This window comes from Pelophylax lessonae, assembly GCF_965119305.1.
Source record: "Pelophylax lessonae genome assembly, chromosome: 8".
NCBI lineage: Eukaryota > Metazoa > Chordata > Amphibia > Anura > Ranidae > Pelophylax > Pelophylax lessonae.
Genome location: NC_138775.1, coordinates 164,859,788 through 164,887,509, shown reverse-complemented (window position 1 = coordinate 164,887,509; position 27,722 = coordinate 164,859,788). Strand labels below are relative to the sequence as shown.

General features: G+C 37.3%; 1 protein-coding gene across 3 annotated transcripts in view; it reads left to right on the top strand.

The window, feature by feature from the left end:
- Window positions 1-27,722, top strand: part of NR5A2 (nuclear receptor subfamily 5 group A member 2) — a 198,842-nt gene that overhangs the window by 49,100 nt on the left and 122,020 nt on the right. For all 3 annotated transcript variants that reach the window (XM_082264774.1, XM_082264775.1, XM_082264776.1), the window contains exons 2-4: window positions 971-1,089; window positions 4,046-4,187; window positions 8,718-9,364. In XM_082264774.1, the coding sequence (XP_082120900.1) occupies window positions 971-1,089; window positions 4,046-4,187; window positions 8,718-9,364 (908 nt within the window). The remainder of the gene's footprint in view (window positions 1-970; window positions 1,090-4,045; window positions 4,188-8,717; window positions 9,365-27,722) is intronic.

Sequence of the window (27,722 nt, the reverse complement as noted above, 5' to 3'; positions counted from 1 at the left end):
TGAATCACAGAGCATTCACACGTGCACAACTCCCCAAATCAGGTATAGGCAACCTGTCCCTCCATATGGTATGCTGCTGTTCTGAGCCACAAAACAGAGGTCGACAGGACAGGCTGGGACTTATAGTTCCACAACATGCTGATTAACAAATAGCTTCCGAGATAGGAAGTAATGGGCTGTGTTAGACTCAAACTAAATGTTTTTTATTTTTTCTGGAAGATTTTTGAGCTGCCTTTTAATTAACACTAGCGCATACACAACATTATGTTGTCTAATGTATTTAAGGGTAGATGTATGGTACTTCAAGTAAATCTGTCACTTTCAAAAGAATGCAGGGACATGCAGCAATTCAATAATTAGACAAACTAACGTTTTTCTCCAAGGCCATTTTTATCCAGATTAATGTTACAATGTAATCATGCATTCACCGTGGTGCTGACACATGAGATAACTGTGAACTATGTCCAGAGACAGAGCAGTGTGGAGAGATCCAGTTCTGTACATCTTCCTTCAGCTGATAGGCTGCTTTATGGATATATGTTGGAGATTTAAATAAAAGGTGCCTCTGATGTTATTGGGGAGTAACCCACAACTTCAGCATGGACTTAAAAAAACGGAAATGTGATTTCTGTATCATTTCATCCTGCTTTACAACACAGCTATTGTTTTTTTGTGACAGGTTCACTTTAAGGATCGTATTGGAAAAAATTAAGTCATGGTGGAACATCTGTCTATAATCTTTAACTTTTACAAACCAGCTGTACAATTTTAGTCTCCTTGTAAGCTCATCAAAAATTGTTCTCCTCTTTTGCAGCATTTTTTATGTCTAAAGTACTTCATTTTAAAATCAGCATTCATTTCGATATTTTTCTGCTCTTAAAAAACACAATGGTGTTATTGGGTGTAGGCTTTTGCTACCTACAGAAGCATACATTTTATTTTTAAGCTTTGTTCTCATTTTTTTACTCAGTGTCACAGTTTAAAATGATGGGTTACTCCTATGATGAGGACCTGGAGGAGATGTGTCCAGTCTGCGGGGACAAAGTATCTGGATATCATTATGGACTGTTGACCTGCGAGAGTTGCAAGGTGCGTAGTTAAGAATGTCAATGTGTGCTGCATGCCTACAATCCAATCCAAAAAAGATGCTTAACTCTGTTATTGCTCATTACTCTTTAATTGCACTACTATTGGTTACATAGTTCTACTTAGAGGTCATGTAAACTTACACAGCTGTGTATGTGAATATATCTGAAATTAACAGAAATATATATATATATATATATGTAAGTATGTATATATATATATATATATATATATATATATATATATATGTATATATATACATATATATATATATATATGTGTGTATATATATATATATATATATATATATATATGTATATATATATATATATATATATATATATATATATATATATATATGAAATAATATCTGATGTCATCCTGGAATATTCCCCCGGCTGTCCAACTGCTTCTGGTGTTGTCGTAGCACTATATGCTGCAGGTGGGTTCTCCCCACACCTCCCTGGATTACTGCATTTTTCAGCCTGGCTCCCTGAGATGACTTTCCTTGGTTTTAAGATATGCCTTCTTTGTTCCTAATGTGAGTGTTTTTTTTTTTTTTTTTTTACGGTTTTAATAATAAACATTAACTTGCTACATTTAAAAAAAAAAAAAAAAAAAAAAGGAAAAAATAAATAAAATATTATCCAAAGAAACAATGCTATAAAACCAAATAATAAACCTAAATTTATAATATAAATACAAAAAAAAAATCTTTAATTGTACAGTTTGCATTTTATTTTGCGATGTAGTTATGTCACTATAGTGCTGTATATGTCTAAAATCCTGAATGGCTGTTATTTAGGGTTCTAAGTGAAGAACGTACAAAGTTTCACCAGGTATAGTTGTGCATTAGAAGCAAATAAAGCTGTCTAAATATGTAACCTTATATGTAGTCTGTATGGTTATCAGGTTTATATACAGTCAATGGAAAAGGACTGAACAAATCTCAGGATTCTATCTGGGGCCTACTTTTTGTAATAGGCTTTCTAGATCTGTAAAAGTCTTTATTGATGCTTAGATTGACCTGACTGGTCCCTAAAGCCTACCGTACATTACTTTGTCTATTCTGTGTCTGGACTGCATTTATCAATAGGAAGCACAAAAAAGCTGTTAGATTCATAGCGAGGTTTATAAAGTAAAACAAGTCTCGGACAAAATGATATTTGGAATCCAGAGTTAGGCTGGCCATGCATGTTCAATTTTCTGTTAGATTTACCAAAAACCATATAATATGACGTCAAAACTAAACAACACTTTCAATTGTATCCAATTAGGCAGGCCTTTGTACTACATAGTTGAAGGTGAAATTAAAGAAAATTGCACAGAAAATTGTATAATGTATGGCCAGCCTTAAAGCCTCGTATACTTGCTTGTCTGATCTTTCAGTGTACCATTAGCTGAGCATGTCACTGCTACATACACAATTGCTTTCAAACTGAAGAACGTTTGCAGCAATTTAAACATTTTCACAGTAGCAATGCAATACAGTTTAGCTGGGCTACTGTAAAAATCCTTCCTGGAAATACATTTTAAATCACTTGAGTAAAGGGATTTTAATCAAGGTTGATATTTTATACTGGATACTTAGATAAAAATATCTAATAACTGTCAACATTAAACCGTAAAGGTTTGGGGTAAGATTGCCAAAGTGGTCATTTTGAGTTGACAATGGCTGTTCAGAATTTGAAACAAATAACATATTAACGTTTCACCTATCTGAGTGGGTAGAGACTGTGACATGTTTAAAGGGGGATTGTGAAAATGACTATTTCTGAATGTCACCCCGTCTTTACTTTGTACTGTGGTCAACATGAAATGCTACCCATGCTATTGCCGGCTTATTCTTAAAATGAGACGCCTTGGCCTAAGTGCCTGCCTATTTTACCCTATTGCAAAACTTATTTAGAGCTGTATTACAGAAAACTAACAATCAGTAGTACATGAAAGAGGAATTGCAAAAATTACTGTTTCTAAATGTCATCCCTCTTTTACTTTTTACGATGGTCAAAATTCAATGTTACTTGTGCTACTGCAGGCTAAGTGCCTACCTTTTTTAAAGACTATTGCAAACATATTTAGGTTGTTTAATAGAAAACTAATAGTCAGTTGCATATGGACATCTTTCTATCTTTTAAAGTCATGAATAACATGTTTAAATATACAAATAAGATATGATTTATTTATTATTTTTTTTTTCATATTGAGGTTGCTTTACTAAAGAAGTAGAGGCTATTCACTGGGCAAAGCCAATAATTGTTTTGCAAAGTGAATGTTCAATAACTTAGTGGATAAAGTGAAATTTACGAATCCCTCAACGGTGATCTCAGCATAGAAAAAAAAATATTCATTCGCATAGAGTGCAAGAGGATACAAGGTCATTCAATGCGATTAGAGGAGAATCGATTTAACCCCACACGACGCAAAGGATTTTTTACAGTAAGGGCAATACGATTTTGGAACTCTCTACCACAAATAGTAGTAACTGCGGGGAGTATGGCTACATTTAAAAGACTCTTGGACATACATCTCTAAGATCAAAACATTCAGGGTTATGTGAAATGATTGCGTCCACACACACCTACACAGATTGAACTGGATGGACTATTGTCTTTATTCAACCTCAACTACTATATACATAAATACTATATATAAATTGTGTTTACTTCAACCACCCAATAATGTGCAAGATAAATTAATTAAAAAATAGATTTTTGCATACACGTGATTGGATGGTTGGTTTCAACATAACTTTATGGTATTCAATAAATTTAGTAAACAGTTCTACTCCTTAAGTAAACTGGCCCCATTGGGTAAAAGTGTCTTAGTAAAGGCAGGTCAACGGTTTGGTCACCTGTGGTGAAAAGTAGAAAAGTTCTTCCACTCAAATCATAGGGCAGGTATCTTTTGTCTTTCGCACATATCCAGTGATAACTTTACTCCTCTTATACACCTCAAGGGCTTTTTCAAACGGACAGTTCAGAACAATAAAAGATATACTTGCATCGAAAACCAGACCTGTCAGATTGATAAGACTCAGAGGAAGAGGTGTCCTTACTGCCGATTCCAGAAGTGTCTCAGCGTGGGGATGAAGTTAGAAGGTAAGGTAATAGTAATTAAGCAGTGAAAACCTATATGTATTAGGGATGGACCGATATCGGTTTTTCATTGCCGATACCGATATTTTGCCCATTGCATATCGGCCGATATGGGCCGATATTTTGTACATTTAAAGTTTTGAAAAATAAAGACAATTTTTGACACAAATCTGGTACTGAACATGTGGGGTAGGTCTTTTAGCTTTAATGTGCGGTCTTCCCTTCCCTCCCTGCCTGCCAGGAATCCCGTGTGAACCTAGTTTAGTGTCATTAAAATCCTAGAATCCACTTTATTAGTGTTTTATTTAATGTTCAGTGTTGGTTTAAAAGGACAAGCGGCAATGTAATGAAGGTATTTCACACTATTAGATTACAAAAACACACACTGGACATTTTATAAAACACTAATAAAGTGGATTCTAGGATTTTACATACACTAATATTACATACAGTAATATCGGCAATATTGGTAACCTCCGGGGCCGATACCGATATATCAGGGAAAGTGCATATCGGCCCTTCGATATACCGGCCTTGCCGATAATCGGCCGATCCCTAATACATATAAATGCTTTTATTTATGTAGTCATAGAATAAAAACATCATCCTATGTTTCAGTGCCAAAGTTGTATAACAATATCACTACAATTATTATAAATACATTTTCGACTTTGAGTTGGAAGTTCATTTGATCTCAGTACAAGGTCCAATGTATTACACTGGAGTCTGCATTTTATAAAGCCTACTTCCGTTCCCTAGGAGATTCCCTAGGAGATTGCAACTCAGATGGGGCCTTTGCAGTGTCACAGGGTGATGTTTTATTGAAAAGCATTGCATTACATATCAATGTGCAATTATTCTGCAACACAGAACAAATAATGTACTGGGGCTTAGCTGTAAATATTAGGAATTGATGCCAATCATTTCTACTGGTATGATCTCAGTTGTTTTTTAAAAGGTAATCGTTGGATATTTATGTGTGTGCCGAGTTTGTCAGTGACAAAAATAATGTTACAAAACAATCCAAAATTCAGTATGGCTGTAGTAATGCTAAATGATTATCCACAATATATATACACAGGGCAGTGCAGAGAATCCCAACCAATGGCTTGCTGCCAAGGTGTCAGAGGTTCAAATAGAAAGTAATAGGAAAAAAAGGGGTTGATTTACTAAAACTTGAGAGTGCAAAATCTGGCGCAGCTCTGCATGGTAGCCAATCAGCATTTAAAGTCAAACTTTGCCAGCAGCTGTTTTGTGCTGCTCTTTACCATTTTTTTCTTTAAATCAGCATTTAAATTCAGCTTGTTCAATTAAGCTTTGAGAAATTAAAAAAAAAACTGGAAGTTGTTTTCTATGCAGTGCTGCACCAGATTTTGCACTCTCAAGTTTTAGTAAATCAGCCCCAAAAAGACTTGCTTTTTTTCCCACCGCTGATTACTCAGCAATAGCAGCTGGAATTTAAAAAGTAAATGTGGAAATGTAAATAGTGATACAGTACAAGGGTCTTGCATGGGACAGATTTGGTTTGAGTTATAAAGCTAGGGATTGTTGAAGCCAACCTGAGGAATTACAAGCAGCTTACAATATGTAAAGATTGGCTTTAGTTCCTGTGATAATAAGTGAAAATGCAGAGCAATAGAAACGGTGTCGCTAATACCCTCTTATCCTCTGAAGTCGGCAATTTCAAGGACAAAAAAAAGAGGTTTCGAGCAAAAGGTCACCAGGGTCAACCAAACCACAAATACATTTTTTGATTATCACCCTGCAACTGATCTTTTCATTTGGGACGTCAAACTTTCTTTTCTCTTAAAAAAAGACACTTTTATAGGTTTCCAGATGTGGAAAGTATAGTATATAAAATGCCTAAAAAGAAAAATAAACCCAGCAGACAGGGAAATGTGAGAAGAACATTTTTTTTTTTTTTTCTCGAGGACTTTCTTTTCCACCCCCAAAAAAACTTTCTCTGTATCTAATTATTGAAAGAATTTCAGAATTACTAAGAAAAATTTTAAGAAAAAATAACATTTCTGATGTACTGTTTTACAGTTTGTTATAATCCTAACATATAGATTACGTTAAAAAAATCTGTATCTGTCTATAACCCAAAAAAAGAAAAATATATATATATATGTACACACACACACACACATATATATATATATATATGTATATATATGAATTCATATATATATATATATATATATATATATATACACACACACATATATATATATATATATATATATATATACACACACATATATATATATATATATATGAATACATATATATATATATATATATATATATATATAGATCTACACATATATGCCAGGATAGATAGATAGATAGATAGATAGATAGATAGATAGATAGATAGATAGATAGATAGATAGATAGATAGATAGATAGATAGATAGATAGAGAGAGAGAGAGAAAGAGAGAGAGATAGATAGATAGATAGATAGATAGATAGATAGATAGATAGATAGATAGATAGATAGATAGATAGATAGATAGATAGATAGATAGATAGATAGATAGATAGATAGATAGATATATGATGTACTGTTTTACAATTTGCCATAATCCTAACATATATTATTTAAAAAAAATCTGTATCGGGCTATAACTAAAAAAAATAAAATATATATATATATACATATATATATACATACACTTACACATACACATGTATACACATATATGCCAGTATAACCAGTATAACTAGCAGAGCCCTCTGATTCCTACTGTATTAGTGTATTGTATTTGTACTGTCTACCCTCAAGTTGTAAAGCGCTGCGTAAACTGTCGGCGCTATATAAATCCTATATAATAATAATATACCCACATTATCACTTGATATAAGTAACATGATAACGTATACACATATATGCCATTATAACCATATAATTGCTTGATATAAGTAACATAATATTTTTAGATTCCTGTAATAAGATGTACATCTACTTTAATGTAGCCTTTGTCCATAACTCATACTCCACGTAATGACACCACAGTGTATACTTTGCTAATAGACCCATTAAACTTAAATTGTAGCCTATAAATTACTCAGATTCATTAATTGCAGAAGTCTTTATGCTGGATGTGTATCTGAGATCCCCATGCATTTTTAATGGTGCTGTAATCACTCCTTTGCATAAGAGCCACTGGCCAAGGTAGGCTCAGTCAGTGTCACTCGCTATCCCATTAAAGTTGCACTGCAGCGAAACTCACCGCTGTGCTAATCCCCATTAAAATCCCCCCCCTGGCTGCAGCTGAACCACACTTCTGTTTAATTATTCCTAAAACTGAAGACTTTTGCTTTTCACAAGCTTTTGTTAAAATAAATTGCTTTTCTTTTTTTTTCCCCTTTTTACGAAAGTGACGAGCTGACAAAATTATAGTTTCATTTTTGAAGGCAGAAATATCTTGACGTGTATCTAGGAAAGGATTTCAATTTAAACTCCTGTGACAAATGGCAGATTTTGACTTCATCCTTTTAGCAGTTGTACTCAATACTGTTTCTATGTACTTCAAAAAGCATATCTAACCCTATGTATTAAAAAAATAAATAAATAAATATTTAGCTGTAGCATTCTTTTGAGGGGTTAATTAAGCTACTTTATTTTTTTTAGTTTACACTATGACTTATTGAGGGCCTAAAGTGGCTATGTCTTGATGGAGTTCATTTACTAAGGTAGTTTAGGAAGCTGATTACTTCAACCATCCAATCACGTGCAAGGAAATTTCCTATATTTTTAATTTCCCCCAAACATGGGGGTATGTTGGGTTTTTAAAGTAAAAAGTGCCTACCTCTTTAGTAAATCAACTCTAATTAGTAATCTCTTTTTTTATAACAAACATATAGATTAAACCCCCCTCCACCCTATAACTTACAGATTGTGTAATATAGTACCTACATTCTAGTAGAGAATAAAATAGGATCATAGGATCAAGATTCCTGCTTGATACCCTTGAAAAGCAACACTAGTTTTCCAATGTGCTCTGCTGTTCTACAGCTGTCCCGAATCATTTGCTAGCCCAAATGAATATATTATATTTATAATTTGTATATATATTATATAATATACAATGAATTTAATATTTATGTTAATGAATGAATAATGAATGATGGAGACATATTAGACCCTAGACTTGGACTCAGACAGAAACCCATGTTGTCATGATATCATGTAGCTGCATCGGTAAGCTGTTTTTTATGTCAGCTTCCTGTTTAAGTATACATAAGGGCGCCAGAAACAAACATGGTAGGTTGGGTTTTGCATTTTATTACTTTAATTTTCCATGTATAGTAAAGCATCAGGTCATCATGAGAATAAAGGAACCACTGTAAACAGTAGAGTCGTGGCTACATAAATGTATATTATTTTATCACAAATTAGATCAAGTAGATTGCAAATCTAAATCTTTATCTTATGATAGTCACCAGGCCTTATTTGTAGTGAGGAGAATCAAGGATACTGTATCTTCAAAATGTGTTTGACTTTTTTTTTTAAATTTGCTTTATAGCTGTGAGAGCAGACCGGATGCGAGGAGGAAGAAACAAATTTGGGCCAATGTATAAAAGGGACCGAGCTCTTAAACAACAGAAAAAAGCTTTAATTCGAGCAAATGGACTCAAACTAGAAGCTATGAGTCAAGTCATCCAAGCCATTCCCACCGATCTCACTATTTCATCAGCTATCCAAAATATCCATTCTGCATCCAAGGGTCTACCTCTAAACCATGCTGCCCTTCCCTCAGCAGACTATGACAGAAGCCCCTTTGTAACTTCACCCATTAGCATGGCTATGCCACCTCATGGCAGCCTGCAGAGTTATCAAGCCTATGGTCACTTCCCAAGTCGAGCTATCAAATCGGAGTACCCGGATCCCTACACCAGTTCTCCAGAATCGCTCATGGGATACTCTTATATGGACAGTTATCAGTCCAGTTCCCCCTCCAACATCCCGCACCTTATAGTGGAACTCTTGAAATGTGAGCCAGATGAACCTCAAGTCCAAAGCAAGATCATGTCATATTTGCAGCAGGAACAGGCCAACAGGAGCAAACATGATAAACTCAACACCTTTGGACTAATGTGCAAAATGGCTGACCAGACGTTGTTTTCCATTGTTGAATGGGCAAGGAGTAGCATATTCTTCAGAGAGTTAAAGGTAAGACAATCCTTGATGGCGAAGAGGTAATCTTACAGAGCTTAGTATGAGTACAGTATTACTTAAAAATGGTTGAGTACTTTAATCTTGAAATAAATGTTGAAATCCATACATGCCTCTTGGAGTATAGCAGGTAGGCAGAAAGTCACTTTTACCAGCAGTAGGTAATTTGTAGGGTTTTTTTTTTTTTTTTTTTTTTTTTTACGTATATGCTGTCTTAACCAGGGAAGCTGTGCTTACTTTAGTCATCGTATGCTAGACAAAATCCTGTTTTTTTGTTTCATGAAATTCTTCTGCACAAGATTTGGTATTTAAAGTGACCATAGCTCCATTTATTTAGGAGAAAATTCACTTTTTTAATGCATCCCCACTGGCATGAAGTCCCAAAGCAGAGTGTGAAACCCATTCCCCTGTCTTTTGCTGAGGACACACAAAGCGAATCACTTATCTTTAGCTTGCGTTTCCTTACTACTATTACATTTTTGGCGTATTGAACAACACAGGCATAAAATAATCTTACTCAGTGACAAACTGAATAGCTGTGCTTTGCTGGCCATACACTAGCCGAAAAATCGTTTGAAAATCTGTCATATGGTCCATTCGTTTTTCGTCCATGTAATGGGCACAAATAGAAAATCAGTTTTAACTTTTCAGAGCTGAAAAATCAAAGAAACAGTTTGGAAAATTCTGCCGAAAGAACAATAAATTTAAAGTTTAATATGTTTCTCCCCCGAACTGTTTGCACTTGGCATATGTGACAAAATTAACGAAAAACTGATTCATTTTTGTCCATTGAACGATTTATCGATCAAAATTCGATCATATGTATGTAATGGTGAAGGATCAATATTCTAGGATACATATGAGAATACCAATCCCTAGGTAAAATTAGCCAAATGGACCAGCCTATGTTAAGATGTTGAGAAATTACATTTTTTCTTTTATACTATATATTTTTTTTCTCTCTTCTTTCCTTCTTCTTTTTCTTTTTTTTTTTCTGTCATAGAGTATAGATCATAGATTTCGATATTGTGATCGTTATTTTTCTTTCTTTTTGTATGATTGTTGGTTATAAAATGAATAAAAAGAGTTAATATAGAAAATTTGATCATTACATGATGGCACGATCGTCTGCTCTCAGGGCCGAGTGTTCGTTTTTCGAAAATGATTTTGAACGATTTTTTCAGATAGTGTATGGCCAGCATTAATATAGTCATATAATGAAATGTTTATACACAACTGCCTAGACAGTTCAAATATATTATATGCATGATACTGTTTTTAATTCCCTTTGGATTTCAGTCTTTTTTTTTTTCATTTAAATATAATGCATCAATTTTCTCCCTTAAAGAAGCGGTTCATATAGCTCTATATAGTTTACAGACTTCTAGAGGAAAATGAGGCATAAATGTCATGTTAGGAAAATATTTTGGAAAGCCACAGAGAGCAGCGGATAAGTGGTTATTATTTTTATCAATTGACTTTTTTTTACTTCTTGGACTGAAGTTCAAAGAGTGAATTTACTTTGGTTGCATCAAACAAGCGCGCACTGTGCCCGGTAAATTATTATGGGGTCAGAGAATGTGTATTTGCCAATTCAACATAAAGTACGACGTCAATGAACCTTACTGATTTGGTTTCAGCAATATCTAAACTTCTGCACAGCACAATCTTGTGGAGTTCACTTAAAAACTCATTCGAGTTATTGAAAATACACATGACTGACCCACAGGGTCAGGACTTTCCACGGCAGCGCTGAAAGGATGTTTAATTATTTAGGCTAACAAGTCACATATAATTAGACAGCTAGAAGTGTCTTGGTTTTTTTTTTTAAAGTTATAAAAGCAGGAAATGTCTCTAACGGGCTTGATGAAAGGAACGTTTAGGTCTGTTCTTTCAATAACTGATCGCACACAGCAGGCACAGCAGTGGGCCTATTGTACAAATAACTGAATTGTACAACTTCCCTGCCAGTTATTACAAGACACCAGTATTTTTCCAGCTACTTGTCTTGGGGAACGAAGACCTTTGTATTAGCTATGGGTTTAGGCCTAAAAAGTTTATGCAAGTCATAGTATGAGCGAATCTCACGTTTTCTCTTTCTTTGATGCATCATGTCCTTAATTAATACATCTTTTCAATCACTTTAAAAAAAATGGCCATAGTTCTGTCTACAGATATTGGGTTTTCCTGGCCCTGCTTTGAATCTTTACTACCTGGGTAGTGGATATGTCATTTGCACTTCGTCTTCTTTGGAGAAGTGTTATTGGAATTTTCAGTGAAGACATTTACAATAATAGGGATACCTTACTTTAAAAATACAAAAGATCACTCATCTAAGCAGGGCTAGGTGTTAGAAGGCCAACATCCCTGGAAAAATTATTGAAAAGAAAAACCCCCCTGAAGTGAATGGGACTCTTGTCTGACCTGACAAGTATTTTATCATGTTATGTGTCTGTATTTCCTATTTGTTGTTTTTTCTATGCAGTTGATTTTATGTCTACTCAATAAACTCATGTTTTAATTAATTATTTGGTGTTATTTCGGCCTCAAAAGTCCCATTCCCTTCAGGTGGGATTTTCTTTTCAATAACCTTACTTTGAGAAATTCTGACTTTCAACAGTAAAGTGCTGAATTAAACTTCTGCTTGTATAGACTTTTGAAAGAGAGGATTCACTTTGCTTTTCAAAGATCCGCGTTTTATAAGACTGATATCTGGTAAAATAGGAAAGAAATATGCTTGTAAATAACCTTTAAAGGAACGCATGAATAAAGTATAGGCTGCATGAATAAAGTATAGACTGCATCAAAAAGTAACAAGGCACGGTAATGCAGTCAAATACACATCTTTATAAAAGTCATTGATATTTTTTATTTATTTTTAGTTCAGAATGCTTTTTGCAAGATTACTATAGGCTGTAGTCTATCCCGCCTCCTTTAAAAAGTTGATAACGCACATATTGTATATCTAAAAATGTTTATTCTAACACTAAACCACCGGTATTGGAAAAAATAATTTTTTTAATTAAATTAAAGAAATAGTTTATTAGTTAAGAAATATTCTACCAATAACATTTATTTTTCAGCGTAGGATATGGCTTCGGTGAACAAGGCCAATATTCTTGCGTTATATGATTCATTTATGTTAATCTAGCGCAGCTTCTTTTGATATATACATTTGTTATAATTCTTACGTCATGCTTAGAACTAACAAATTAGGAATAGTGACATATTTATCATATTCTGTCTTCATTGATAAATACAATAGCATTTAGCAGCAAATCAAATTTTCCCTGTTACCTTAAATCAGAGGAATACAATGAAATGTTGATTTCTGCCAGATGACTGAATGGGGATGATTTACCAAAGGATTCGAGACTGCATTTAGCAAAGTGAATGTTCACCAATTTGTCCAATCATGTGCTAGCTAAAATCCTGTCTTTTCAATTTCATAAATGGGTGAACACAGCTTCACATTATTTACTGTCATTTGCTTTGCAAAGTGAACAGCCTCTACTGCTTTACTAAAACGACCCTATTGTGTATTTATTATCTTAGTGAATAGGCCTTAATGGAATACCTTAATATCTTTTCAAATAAAAAGCATTCAAAAAAAATATATTATAATTTTTCATACTACTTAAGCTTATATCACCACACACTGTCAAAATCGTATTTTTTTTATACTACTTGATTCGCCTGTCTGATGTATTGAAAATGTCATAAATGTTGAGATTTTTTTTTTTTTTTTTATGCTAAGTGCTCTATGTTAAGTGGACTCAATCTAAATGTTTTCATAAAAATTGCCTTCAGAAATAGGTAGTTAGGGGAGCACTTTTTTTTTTTTATTAAAACTGATAGCAACAGGTTTTTGTGAAGAATGGTACTCTGATCCCAAAATGTTTTATAAAGTCCAAATATAAAATGGTTACAGAAAGGTCAATATCCCCTGTGTCATGAAAGTAAACTATTAAAAGCTATTTAAATCTACTGACTTTAAATAAACCCCAAATTGAAGAGTGTGTAGCTTTGGATTTGCCTAATAAACAGAGGAAATATAATGAATAAAGTGTTCTACTCTCGGGTCCTTTTTATATTTAGCACTTCCAGTAATTTGAGCCAAGTAGGAACAAAAGGAGGGTTAAATATAGACGAGGGATAATAGATAGCCACAGCAATATTCCTCAGATAATGTTTCCATATCACAGGGAACGTTCAAAGGGGCAATGATTATTTTTAAGGATTTCTCATATTAACAATAGGGCTCTATACTAACAGTGGTCATGTTGTGATATTTCTGCGAATACCAACACATAGGATGGTGTACTCCAGTCTTCAGTTTAGAAAATAGTAGAACAAAAGAATATAATCTATACAGAATCTTTGTAATTTGCTACCAACTCACCACTGTTTGGTCAGAAATATAATTTAATATTACTTATGGTGCCAAAATAGAGGAACCGTGTTTGCTACATCCAGTCAATGAGGTTTGAGTGGAAAATTAAAATTCAGAATAAACAAATATTCTCTAATCTGATTGTGTTTTTGAAAGCCACATCCTCTTTGGGTTGGCGAACCCTTAGTAAACCAAACTATTTTGGATTAGTCATTTTTTTTTACCGTATTTTATTTCATTTATTTACTCAATCAGGCTTATGGAAATGTTCTATTATTATAATTCTCTTAAACCTAATCAGGGATTTAAAGTTAACAAGACTAAGCAGATAGTGATTATTTTAGGAACCTGTCCCTACTGTGTTCATAAAACATTTACAAGACACATTGAAAATATACGTTATCTTAATCACGCCACCTTTGGTAGCTATCTTGATGGCCTGGGACAATTCATGAAATAATGAGAAGTTAGAAAAATTTGCTACAAGTAATGAACTAAGCTAGCCCTACATAACTCGCTTTTCAGCCAATCCCTGCTTCATTGGTCAAGCTTTTGATTGCCCAACCACCATGACAAATGTCAACTTAAAAATCAACTGAGCCAAATAGAAATTTCTCAAACAATGACTTTGTCCTATCAGATGTAGTCACTGTTCGGGTATTCATACACTTTTGGGTGCTGTGACCAAATGAATACAATAGCCCAGATGCAGATTCCTCTATCCAGGCTCAATTATAGAAATCTAAAGGTGTATAGAAAGATTAAGGCTTTACGATACAATTTTCTTACAATTTTCTGAACAATTTTCTTGAAATTTACCTTCAACTATGTAGTACAAAGGCCTGCCTAATTAGATACAAGTGAAAGTGTTGTTTAGCTTTGACCTCATATTATGTGGTTTGTGGTAAATCTAACAGAAAATTGTACAACAAAAGTTGAACATATATGGCCAGCCTCCCTTTCACACATACGGAATGTTTATTTTATCAGTTCAGTCACGTCAAAATGGATGAAGTATTCATTAGTTTTTCATCAGTGCTCATCAGTTTTTCATCAGTGGCCATCCGTTTTTCATCAGTGGTCATCAGTTTTTCATCAGTGGTCATCAGTTTTTCATCAATGGTCATCAGTTTTTCATTAGTGGTCATCAGTTTTTCATCAGTGGTCATCAGTTTTTCATCAGTGGTCATCAGTTTTTCATCAGTGGTCATCAGTTTTTCTTTAGTGGTCATCAGTTTTTCATCAATGGTCATCAGTTTTTCATCAGTGGCCATCCGTTTTTCATCAGTGGCCATCCGTTTTTCATCAGTGGTCATCAGTTTTTCATCAGTGGTCATCAGTTTTTCTTTAGCGGTCATCTGTTTTTCATCAGTGGTCATCCGTTTTTCATCAGTGGTCATCAGTTTTTCATTAGTGGTCATCAGTTTTTCATCAGTGGTCATCAGTTTTTCATTAGTGGTCATCAGTTTTTCATCAGTGGTCATCAGTTTTTCATCAGTGGTCATCAGTTTTTCTTTAGTGGTCATCAGTTTTTCATCAGTGGTCATCAGTTTTTCATCAGTGGCCATCCGTTTTTCATCAGTGGTCATCAGTTTTTCATCAGTGGTCATCAGTTTTTCATCAGTGGTCATCAGTTTTTCATCAGTGGTCATCAGTTTTTCTTTAGCGGTCATCTGTTTTTCATCAGTGGTCATCCGTTTTTCATCAGTGGTCATCCGTTTTTCATCAGTGGTCATCAGTTTTTCATTAGTGGTCATCAGTTTTTCATCAGTGGTCATCAGTTTTTCATTAGTGGTCATCAGTTTTTCATCAGTGGTCATCAGTTTTTCATCAGTGGTCATCAGTTTTTCTTTAGTGGTCATCAGTTTTTCATCAGTGGTCATCAGTGGTCATCAGTTTTTCATCAGTGGTCATCAGTTTTTCATCAGTGGTCATCAATTTCTTTAGTGGTCATCAGGTTTTCATCAGTGGTCATCAGTTTTTCTTTAGTGGTCATCCTTTTTTCAACAGTGGTCATCAGATTTTCATCAGTGGTCATCAGTTTTTCATCAGTGATCATCAGTTTTTCATCAGTGGTCATCAGTTTTTCATCAGTGGTCATCAATTTTTCTTTAGTGGTCATCAGGTTTTCATCAGTGGTCATCAGTGCTCATCAGTTTTTCATCAGTTTTTCTTTAGGCACCTTTCACACTGTCCGCTCCGTTGGCAGACTCAGTTTTTCTCAGCGGGGGATCGATCCGCTGATCCCCCGCTGAGCAGGCAGATGGCAACTCCGTCTCCGCTCTGTGTGCAGAGACGGAGCTGTCAGGACCCCGCTGTCTTCTATGGGGGAAGCTGATGAGAACGGACTGCCTGTCCATTCTCATCCGATCCGCCAGACGGATGGAAAATAGGGTTTCCATCTGTCCGGATTTGACGGACAGGATCGGATCGGATGTCAGCGGACATGTCTCCGCTGACATCCGCTGCCCCATAGAGATGCATGGGGCATCTGTTTAGAGCCGCCTGAAAAAGTAACAGGCGGATCTGAACGGTCCGCATGTGTGAAAGGGGCCTAAGTGGTCATCAGTTTTTCATCAGTGGTCATCAGTGCTCATCAGTTTTTCATCAGTGCTAATCAGTTGTCATCAGTGCTCATCAGTTGTCATCAGTGCTCATCAGTTTTCATCAGTGCTCATCAGTTTTTCATCAGTTTTTTACATCCACTACCAATGCACAAACGTATGAAAAACTGACCATTTGTCAGTTTACATCTGTTTTTCGTCCGATCCATTTTTTTAACTGAAAAAAAATAGAGCTTTGATCAGTTAAAAAAAATGGATGATGACGGATGCGGATATAAACTGATGTAAATGGATGATCATCCATTTACGTCCATTTTTCTATAGAGATGCATTGATGTCAGTTTTTCATCCATCAACAGATGGATGAAAAACGGACAAACGGACAGCATGTGTGAAAGGGGCCTTATTCAAATGTTTAAGTTATATAAACACATAAACAAAGCTATAATATATTTCAGCTTACAGTCTAAGGCTGGCCATACACTATACAATTTTCTTGTTCAACTTTCCATTAGATTTACCAAAACCATGTAATATAGGGTCAAACCTAAACACTTTCAATTTGTATGCAGTCAGGCAGGCCCTTGCACTACATAGTTTAAGGTAAATCTAAAGGAAATTGAATAAGAAAATTGTATAGTGTATGGCCAGCCTTAGATGTAGCTGTATTCTTTTTTTCAAGCTTCCTTTTTCTTTATTTTTACTGAGCGATCCTGCCACTGGCATACTTCCTATCCTAGAGTGACAGTTCTCTATCATCCTATTGTATCTGTGGAGGAGCAGTGTTGTCACCTTGGGATGTAACTTAACCACTTCAGATCCAGAACATTTTACCCCCTTCATGACCAGATAATATTTTGCTATTCAGCACTATGCTATTTTACCTGCCGATTGTGCGGTCATGCAACGCTGTACTCAAAGGAAATTTATATAATTTTTTTCACACAAATAGAGCTTTCTTTTGGTGGTATTTGATCACCACTGCCATTTTAATTTTTTGCAATATAAACAAAAAAGGAATAAAGACTGAAAATTTTGAAAAAAAAAAACAATATTTTTTTACTTTCTTCTATAAAACATATCCAATAAAAAAATGAAATTTCTTCATAAATTTTGGCTAAAATGTATTCTGCTATATATTTTTGATAAGACAAAATAGTTTGTGTGAATCTTTTAGCACCTACAGACTATTTTATATATTCAGGAATTTCATTTTTTGTTTTGCTTTTTTAAACTACTAAGGGCAGCGATCAATAACTTATAATGGGACTGCGATATTGTGGCGATCAATCTGACACTAACTGACTCTGGGGAGAATTGACTAACTGCCACTGACATCACCAGTGACATTATTACAATGATCAGTGTTAAAAAGATACACTCTCACTATACTAATGTCACCCCCTTGGGAAGGGTTAACATGTAGGGTTAAATATGTGCTTAACTATGTGTAATGTGTATATAGTGTGCTGATTTTTAGTAATGATCTCTCAAGTTCTCATCCCTGCTTTGCAAGGATGAGAAACTGACAGATCCCTCCCTGCGTGCAGAGCTCTGTGTTGAATTCAACACAGAGCTCTCAGCTGTGAATGTACAAAGCTGATCAGCACGTCCCGGCTGTGAATCATTGGCTAGGACTTGCTGACTGGCTCCCGCTGTGTACAATCAGTATATCACTTTGCCTACAGCGGCCACCCGTCCACAGTACAATGCGGGTGGGCAGTCGTTAAGTGATTAAAATACCTCCCCTTTCCTGGTCTCCATAACATAAGGGGAGGGGTATGTAGAACTCAAAGATATCTCGGGATGATGTAACTGATAAGAATGCAACACAGGCAGAGAGCACGGGATGTTCTCAGCTGACAAGGTCCAGCAGGTTCAACAGCTATTTTGTGCATTTATCAAACAACTATAAGAAAAGGATTTTAAATATATAATTTCACAGAGCTAAAAAGGACCAAAGCTCATTGTTATGGTTTACATGCTTTTTAACCTCTCCTCACCCACCCTGGTGTCCTTTTAAAGGATTCTGACTGCCCTGGGTGGAGAGGAGGATGGGCGATCATGGGAACATTGTGATTGGCTGTCACAGTGGTCACTTGATTGGGGTCTGGTCCTGCCAACTACCAATCATTGGTGCGGACTGAAAGCTATCTTTGACAGCTCGGTCTCTGTGCTGGGAGCGCACAGTAAGTGTACTCTCAGCACAGAGCCATTGCCCACCCAGTGATGCATATATGCAATTTGTGGGTGTTAAAGCCCACCCTTTTGCTACCATACATATGTTTTAGATGGGCAGCAACAGGTTAACCACTTGCCAACCAGCCGCTGTAGTTTTATTGCGGCTGGTTGACTCTGTTACGCGAAACGATGTACATGTACGTCACTTCGTGTAGCAGTAAGTGTGGGTGCGCGGAGGCGTGCGCACACAACAAATGGCTAGAGGGGAAGCCAATCAGCTGGTCCGGCGGCCGCGATGTCCGCCGGACAACCACAATTGCTCACCATGGACACAGAATGGCGAACTGCTGATGTAAACACGGCAGACCGCTGTTCTGTCTATAATGAACACAGGGATCCTATGTTCTTCCTCTTTAGGATTACAGGTCTCTGTGTTCATCCAGTGAGCCCATCCCCCATACAGTTAGATAGTACCCCCTAGGCACACATTTAACCTTTTTATCGCCCCTGGTGTTAACCCCTTCCCTGCCAGTATCATTAGTAAAGTAACAGTGCATATTTTTAGTACTGATTATTGTAGTAATGTCACTAGTCCCCACAAAAGTGTCAAAAATGTCCGCAATGTCACAGCCCCGCTAAAAATCACTGATCGCCGCCATTACTAGTAAAAAAAACAAAAAAATTACATAAATCTTTCCCCTAGTTTGTAGACGCGATAACTTTTGCGCAAACCAATCAATATACATTAATTGGGATTTTATTAACCAAAAATATGTAGAAGAATAGATATTGGCCTAAAATTATGAAAAAATTAGATTTTTAATTTTTTTTTATTGGGAATGTTTTATAGCAGAAAATGAAAAATATATATATATTTCAAAATTGTTGCTGTTTTTTTGTTTATAATGCAAAAAGTAAAAATAACAGGGGTGATCAAATACCACCAAAAGAAAGGTCTATTTGTAGGAAAAAAAAAACATCAATTTTATTTGGGTACAGTATCGAACGACCACGCAATTGTCAGTTAAAGTATCGCAGTGCCGCATCTCAAAAAATGGCCTGTTCATTAAGGGGGTAAAACCTTCCAGTCTTTAAGTGGTTAAGTGCCCTGTTGTTACAAGTTTATGTTGAAACTTTAGGTCTCTGTAATCCAAACTCACAGTGAGTGAAATAAATTGAATGGCCAGGAAACCTAACTTAACTTGCATAGTTACTAAGATTGCAAAAAAAAAAATTATTTTTTATTTCTAGAAAGCCAGTATAGGATGAGCAGTATGTTAATTATGGGTGGGGCATTAATTTTGCAGGCATGGTTTACCTTTAAAAATGGTGGGAAAATGGGTGTGGTTTATATTACGCTACACATCTGTGTTCATTCCAGAGAGAACAACAGTCTGCTGTGTTTACAACAGCAGACCGTCGTTCTCTCTCCACAAGGTGCAATCGCGAGTGCCCAGCGGCAATGGAGGCAGCCGGCCCCATGGATTGGCTTCCCCGTTGCCTAATGGGGGCAGGTAAGTGCCCACAGGAGCGCTCCCACGAACAGGTACGGGCTTTTTGTGCAGCAGAGCCAGCCTGCCACAGTATATCTGCGCCGGGCAGTCGGCAAGTGGTTAAACAGGTTTCTTGTGCGATCACCAAGGCCGGCCACATCCACATCCGCCCCACTCAAATTGTAGGAGAAAGAAAGGGGAGGCAGGTTCTGCCTAGAGTCCCCATGAGTGCCTGAAGCTACTGGAGGAGGAGGTAGGGGGAATGTGCACAGGGCAGCATGGCTCTTCATATGGGCAAACTCCCGTTGTCCGTGACAGAGCCTTATTTTCGGGATTCTGCCTGGACAAGCTCTAAATGGGACATCTGTCTGATTTCCAGGAATGTCCCAGGCAATCCGCGACTGTTGGCAACTTGTAGAACAGCTAATATGCTCTAGTATCTGTTACATATTTACCATTAACAACTATATCTCATATCTACTGGCAGTTTTTAAAATTAATTGTTTTAGATCCTGTCATGCCCACATGGGTCCTTTCCCATAAGTACACACTGTATTCTGCATTTTTTTTCTTCATGCTAATAGGAGTTAGTACTAGTAGGCACCACAGCATAGCAATCTACAGGTCTCTGAACTGAACTAACATTTACATTTTTTTTTTTTTATCTAGAGAAGAAATTAGACTAATATTGTATGTATAATAATGGGTGAGGTTAGCAACAATTGGTTTTGGCCACCTACGCCTTTATTTGTCTTAACTATTTGTGGAGCTACGACACTACAAAATGTCCCAAATTCTGTCAGACTGTCCCAGAATTAAAACAGGATTCCAGTATCCTTCGGATCCAAGCTGTATCCCAGAGCCAACTGCAGAAACATTGTTTCCAGCACTTAGCTACTCTTTGAAGAAACTGTGGGTGCAGTGGTCTTTATTCAACAGATCCTACATAGCCCGGGCCAAGAGAAAGATCCAGTGGGGGAAAGCAGCTGTGGGACATAGACTAGTACACAGTAAGTGCCCACTGAGCACCAATGTACCCCTCCAGCCCCCCACTGACCACAAAAGTATCCCTCTGGGTGTCACTTACCACCAGTGAAACCCCCTATCCCTCGCAATGTGCCCCATCAGTCCCCACTGAACACCAATGTACCCCTCCACCCCACCACTGACCACCAAAGTGTCCCTCTGGGTGCCAGTTACCACCAGTGAAACCCCCTATCCCTCGCAATGTGCCCCATCAGTCCCCACTGAACACCAGTGTACTCCGCCAGCCCACACTGACCACCAAAGTACCCCTCCTGCCCGTAATGATCACAGATTTACCCTTCCACATCCATAATGATTATCAGTATACCCCATTAGCCCCCACGGTCCACCAGTGTATCCCATTAGCTCCCACAACCCATCAAAGTACCAATTTGGCTTCACACTGATCACCACTGTGCCCCATTAGCCCCCCCCCCCCACTGACAACCAATGTGCTCATCAGCCCAACTGGCTACCACTGGCCCTCATTGACCACCTTCTTACTCCTTCCAATGTATCCCTCCAGATCCCACTGACACCGGTGCTGTTTTTCTTCCCACCAATTTATTTTTTTCCTGGATGGTCTCAGTCTGGATGGTCACATTATTTCTCCTATGAACGTTGGTGTCAGACATTTTTTTCCTTGCACTAGCTATGAAATTTACCTGACATTTTCACTGAAAACAGTACTTTCCCTCCTGCTACCTACTGATGCCAGACATTTTTTCTCCCCACTAACCAGTATTATTAGAGACCATATAATACATACTCCTGGTCATTGCTGTGTGGTACATCAAGTAAACCTTACCCCTGCACTCTAATATGCTATGTTGTGTATTACATAATCCTGACCAAAGTGTTTATTTTCTTAGCAGTTAATCATTGCTATGTAGTTTGCAACTATTTTAAGTTTAACTTTAAGCTAGGGTCAGACAAAATGTTAGCTCCCTGTCTTGATTTTGTTGCATTTGTCTTTAATGATTCTTTAGGTTCATGTGTATAAGACTGCCACTTACAGCATAGTAGTTAAGGGGGATTTTGTGGGTATTTGAACCATGAACACTGTAAAGTGTATACTAAAGGTAGGCGCAGCTTAAACCATGCCCAATATTTTGTACAATGTAGCAACTGCCACTTCTGCTGTATTGAACTGTGTATCCTTCATTTCTTCATCAATCAAAGTGTTCCTCTTTCCCAAGTTCCACGGTTGGTAAGTATGTTAAAACGATCTAAAAACAAAAAGCAAAAAAATTAAATGGTATCATGTTAAGGGGCTGCGTGTAATCATATGTAAGTGAGGATTTTAGAGTTAAAATTAAAGTCATATGTCTTATGACAGAACAAACCTAAGCATAATTATCTTCATACGAAACAAAAAAAAAAAAAAAGCGATTGATAAAAATGACGAATGTGCATTTTTATGCGCAATATTAACACCCATTTAAAGAGCGTTGGCCCAATAAAAAACTAGCACCATTTACAATAGTGGTTAACCTGTGTACACTTTACAGCGTGCTTAAAAATGCATAGGGGTGAATGGGTTATAAAAGCCATCGGTGCCAGTGAATGTAAAATGTTCTCACTACAGATATGTCAAAAGTTACAGAAAACTGTCTTTCCCATTGAAAAAATAGAAAATCTAGATGTTGACTGAATGGTGGTGAATGTAACTTGACTGGGAAAACCCACATTGTTGATGCAAATGGTATATGTATGGAACTGTGGGTGGGGAAAGATGGACTTTAGAGGCACAATTAATATAAAAATACAAATTTTGTTCAAAGTTATGAAAAAAACTAAAAAAATACATGTATACATGATAGGAAAAATAACATCAAAAACACTAAATAGTTAATTGGCTTATCCCACTCCAGTACTAAGATACCAGGCTGATGGAGAGATGAGCCTGATAGTGTTAGAATATACAGCGGATTAGGCTCAACATGTTTCGCGATACACCGCTTCTTCAGGACCCTTTTTTCTTTTGTAATCTTTCTTTTATGTTCTATCAGGCATTGGTAGCTCAGATAGATAATAAACTCATAGTCGTGGGATCTGGGGCAACATTCAGCGTATCTATACGGGGGACCATTTGCATGGTAGGGAAATCCTCTTCAGACTAGTCTGTATTGTTATTCAGGAAAAGTTATACTCATAGTGTGAACTTCCTTGTTAAGAAGATGAATACGAAAAGCTTCAATATATGGCAGAGGTAGATGTTCCCACCTGTAGTTGAGAGGACCCCAAGATATATTTGATATGTAGGCATGGGTTTGTCCCAGGACAGGGTAATCTGCATCAGGTCCATTGGTAGCAAACTGACAGCTGGTGGAAGGGGCAGCCGAACAACAGGGTTCCCTGTATGGATATGCCGAACGTTGCCCCAGATCCTACAACTTTAAGTTCTATATCTATCTGAGCTACCTGTCCCTGATAAGAACATAAAAGAAAGATTACAAAAGAAAATAGGCTCCTGAAGAAGCGGTGTATCGCAAAACATGTCAAGCCCAATCCGCTGTGTATTCTAACACTATCAGGCTCATCTCTCCATCAGCCTGGTATCTTATGGCGCTTTTCCACTGCATGGAACCGAACGGTTCGGCTCTCTTTTGTGCTTTTCCACTGCTGGTACCGCATGGTACGGTGTAGGAACGGTTCAGTACGGTACCGCATAGAACCGAACGGTACGGCTCTCAAAAACAGTACCACCTCGATTGTGGTTCCAAGAGGTACCATACCGGTACCATATCCCACAATCCTTTGCATGCAGTCACTACTAGCCACTGATTGGTCAGAGAATCGTTGTTATCCCACCCACTTAACTTTAGTACTACTTTAGTGGAAAAGCAAACCATACTGTACCGAACCGTTCCAACACCGTACCATGCGGTACCAGCAGTGGAAAAGCAAACCGGGCCAAGCAGGGCCGAGTAGAGCCGAGCCGGTACTTGCAGTGGAAAAGTGCCATTAGTGCTGGAGTGGGATAAGCTTATTGTAGTGTTTTTGATGTTATTTTTCCCACCATGTATACATGTATTTTTGAGTTTTTTTATAACTTTTGAATAAAATTTGTATTTTTATAATAATTGTGCCTCTAAAGTCCATGTTTCCCAACCCACAGTTCCATATATATTCTAATTAGTAGGACGTGGCACTTTTTTCTATTTGTTATACACTCACAGTACCACCCTGTGTTGGTGTGATTTGTCAATTTATGGTGATTTTGCCTAAAAATATAGCGCATTTTTTGACATCTAATAAATGATCAGCAGTTCTTTCTAAATATGCTCCTTTGCTTTCACCTTGTATTTATAACTGCTGTAGGGTTTAGTGCAAGCTTTCCTACTTTGCTATCAGTTTTGATGTCAAAGGGTCAAATGCACCTTTGTTCAGTTGGAATACAGCCAGCAAGGGCAATGTATTTAGAAGAAAAATGTACCCGCTGTAATGAGATTGGACACTTTATATCTCTAGGTCGAGTTGCTATAATTTTTAACGTGCCCCATCAGCCCCATTTTTAACATGCTTTTGGTTGAATTGCATACTTTAAGATATTGATTACAGTTTACAAACTGTCCCCCCCTGTCCCCGTACCCCGTATTGCAGCAGTGTATGCTGTACCTATGTTTTGCATTTTTAGGGAATAGCACATTTTAAATTTAAGATAACGTTTTTTCTACCAGTAATTTCAATTTTTACTTCCTACTACAGCAGACTATTCCTCCATCAGCATCATTTCATTATACATGCAAGTCTTGTATCCTGCTATACATTTCTAAATGATAAAAGCATTTTATATTTCTGTTTTAGCAGAGCTTTCAAAAATCTAATTGTCCTAACAGACGTGACATGGATTTTTTTCATTAATCATTCATTAAACAATGGACAAAAAACCTGAGGTTTTAAACAATTGTTAAAGCAGTAGCTTTGAACATGTAGTAGCTCCATTTTCCCCTGACATCTGTTATTACATTGTAATGCTGTTAGCCAGCTCATAATCCATTGTGTACTGTATCCTGGTCTCATTTCTCATTGTAACTCTCACTGTCTCCGGTACTGTAACTGCAAGGTAACATTGCTTTTTCTCACGAATACATTGCAAGCAAATGATAACTTATTTATTTAATATATTAGTGAGATAAGTCGCTGGAGATGGGTGAACTGGTTCATGCAAACTGGGATTTGGCCTTGGTCTCACTAGTTCTTTAAATGAAGATATGTACAGAATTCTGGTGGTTTGCAATACTTTTTGTTTTGGGTATTCTTTGACTGGTTCCTCCATGGTGCACTGCATGACCTACCATACTTTGCATGCATTGCTATCCTTTCACATAGCAAATCAGAAGTTGTGCCATCCTATATACATCCTATCCCATATTGTTGCAGAAAAATATCAGTTGAAGCTTTCTTTGTGAACTGTAGCTGGATATCGGTCATAGTGCATTAGTGGCTATTGTCACTCAGTTGCATAATTATCATGACCATTGTCATACCACAATCACTGAACAATGGCTAATTGCCATTGTTCACTATTAACTATCTCTATAGACTAGCCTTTTTCAACCAGGGTGCCCAGGCCTTGAGGTTTCTTCAGGGGTGCCTTGGCAAAAATGCCAAAAAATGTTATAGAAGCCAGCGTGTCGATGAAGCCTGCCTTTTAGTTACACAAAGCCACAAGTTTTCATTGTGCACAATTACAACCTTCTAGCTGCCGGCGTCCTAATGACCAATGACATCATCAGCTGATACAGAGGATGTCAGTTGCCTGCACAGCATCCTTGTTTGACCCTCTCCTGCCCCTCTCCATCAGCATTAAGATCAATTTAGCTGAGTGATGGAGAAAAACTGAGGGAGAAGAGAAACATTGGAATAGTAGTCAGTACCAGTTTGCAAAAGTGTATTTGCTTTGGAAGAATAAATCCCCTCCAATGTTGGGTGTCCTACTTGTCTGGATGTTGCTGCATTATGTGAAACTGTTATGTGAATAGTTTTTACATTTTAGAATGGGGTGCCTCGATATTGTCCATCATTTTTAAAGGGTGCCTTGACTGAAAAAAGGTTGAGAAACACTGGTATAAACACATGTACTCTTAGACTATAATAGCCAATTGCAGTGTATAAGGCCCCTTTCACACATGTCCGATCCTGCCCGTTCCGTTTTCTGCTCAGCGGGGGATAGATCCGCCGATCACACTCTAGAGCATCATAAGGAATACATTTTAGGCCTCTTGCACACTGGACGTTTTTACAGCAGCTGTTTTTGGCATCAGACGTTTTTTCTGCAGCCAGTAAACTCCCCAATATGTTATCCTATGTGTCCATAGGCTGTTATCAGCAGTTTTTTGGCAGGGACGTTTTCTGGCTGGAAAAAACCCCAGAACTAGTGGGTTTTAACCACTTGCCGACCGCCGCACGACTATCTACGTCGGCGGTCAGCCCCTCACAGGCAAAGTGACGTAGGGCTACGTTACTAGCTTGTGAGGGTCTAGGAAGTGAGCGCGCGCCGCCAGAGGCGCGCTCCCGCGTGGTCACGGACCCCCCCGCGCGTGTGACCAGCGGACCCGATGTCCACCGGTCACTCTGCGATCGGCGGGGGAGAGGGAGAAAGTCAGGCGGCTTGTGTAAACAAGCTGCCTGTCATTCTCCCCTTTGTATGAAGGATGATCATACGGTTCTACTATGTAGAACCGTTGATCACTCTTCATACATCTGAAGCCACAGCCAATCACAGTAGAAAGCACGCCCCTAGGGACACACATAGCCCCTCCCTTTCAAAAAAAAGTTAACCCCTTCACTGCCAGTGTATTTTTACAGTAACAGTGCATATATATAGCACTGATTACTGTAGAAATGTCACTGGTAACCCCAAAAGTGGCAAAAATGTAAGTCAAGGGTCCGATCTGTCCGCTGCAATGTCGCAGTACCGCAAAAAAAATCGCAGATCGCCGCCATTACGCGTTAAAAAAAACAACAAAAATTACAAAAATCTTTCCCTTTGTTAGTAAACGTGATAACTTTTGCGCAAACCAATCAAAATACACTTTTTGCGATTTTTTTTTACCAAACATATGTAGCATAAAACAAATTGGCCGAAAATGTTAAAAGATTTTGATTTTTACATTTTTTTTGGGGGGAATTTCATATAAAAAAATGTGAAAAATATTTACGCTGTTTTTTTGTTTATAGCGCGTGATCAAAAAATCGCACAGGTGATCAAATACCACCAAAAGAAAGCTCTGTTTGTGGGAAAAAAAGGACGCCAAATTCGTTTAGATACAGCGTCGCACGACCGCGCAATTGTCCGTTAAAGTCACGCAGTGCCGAATCGCAAAATACCCCCTGGTCAGGAAGGGGGTAAAATCTTCCGGGGCTTAAGTGGTTAAGAGGCGTTTTTCAGCTGTAAAAACGCTCCAACTCTGATGCGCCAAAAAATGCTGAAAAACACAGCTATACGGCACTTATCATCGTTTTTGAGCCATAAGCTTTTGTGGGAGTATAGTTTTGCTTAAAAAAGCGACAAAACGCTACAGCTGAAAAAAGCTAAAAAACGCTGAAAAACGCTGCTGCAAAAAAGCTGAAAAAAACTCCTTCTACAGCTTTCTGCTGAGGTTTTAATAATGCCCAGTGTGCAAGAGGCCTTATAGTTCATGTTTAGCGGAATATTTTCCATATTCTGGTACATTTCTATACATAGTTAC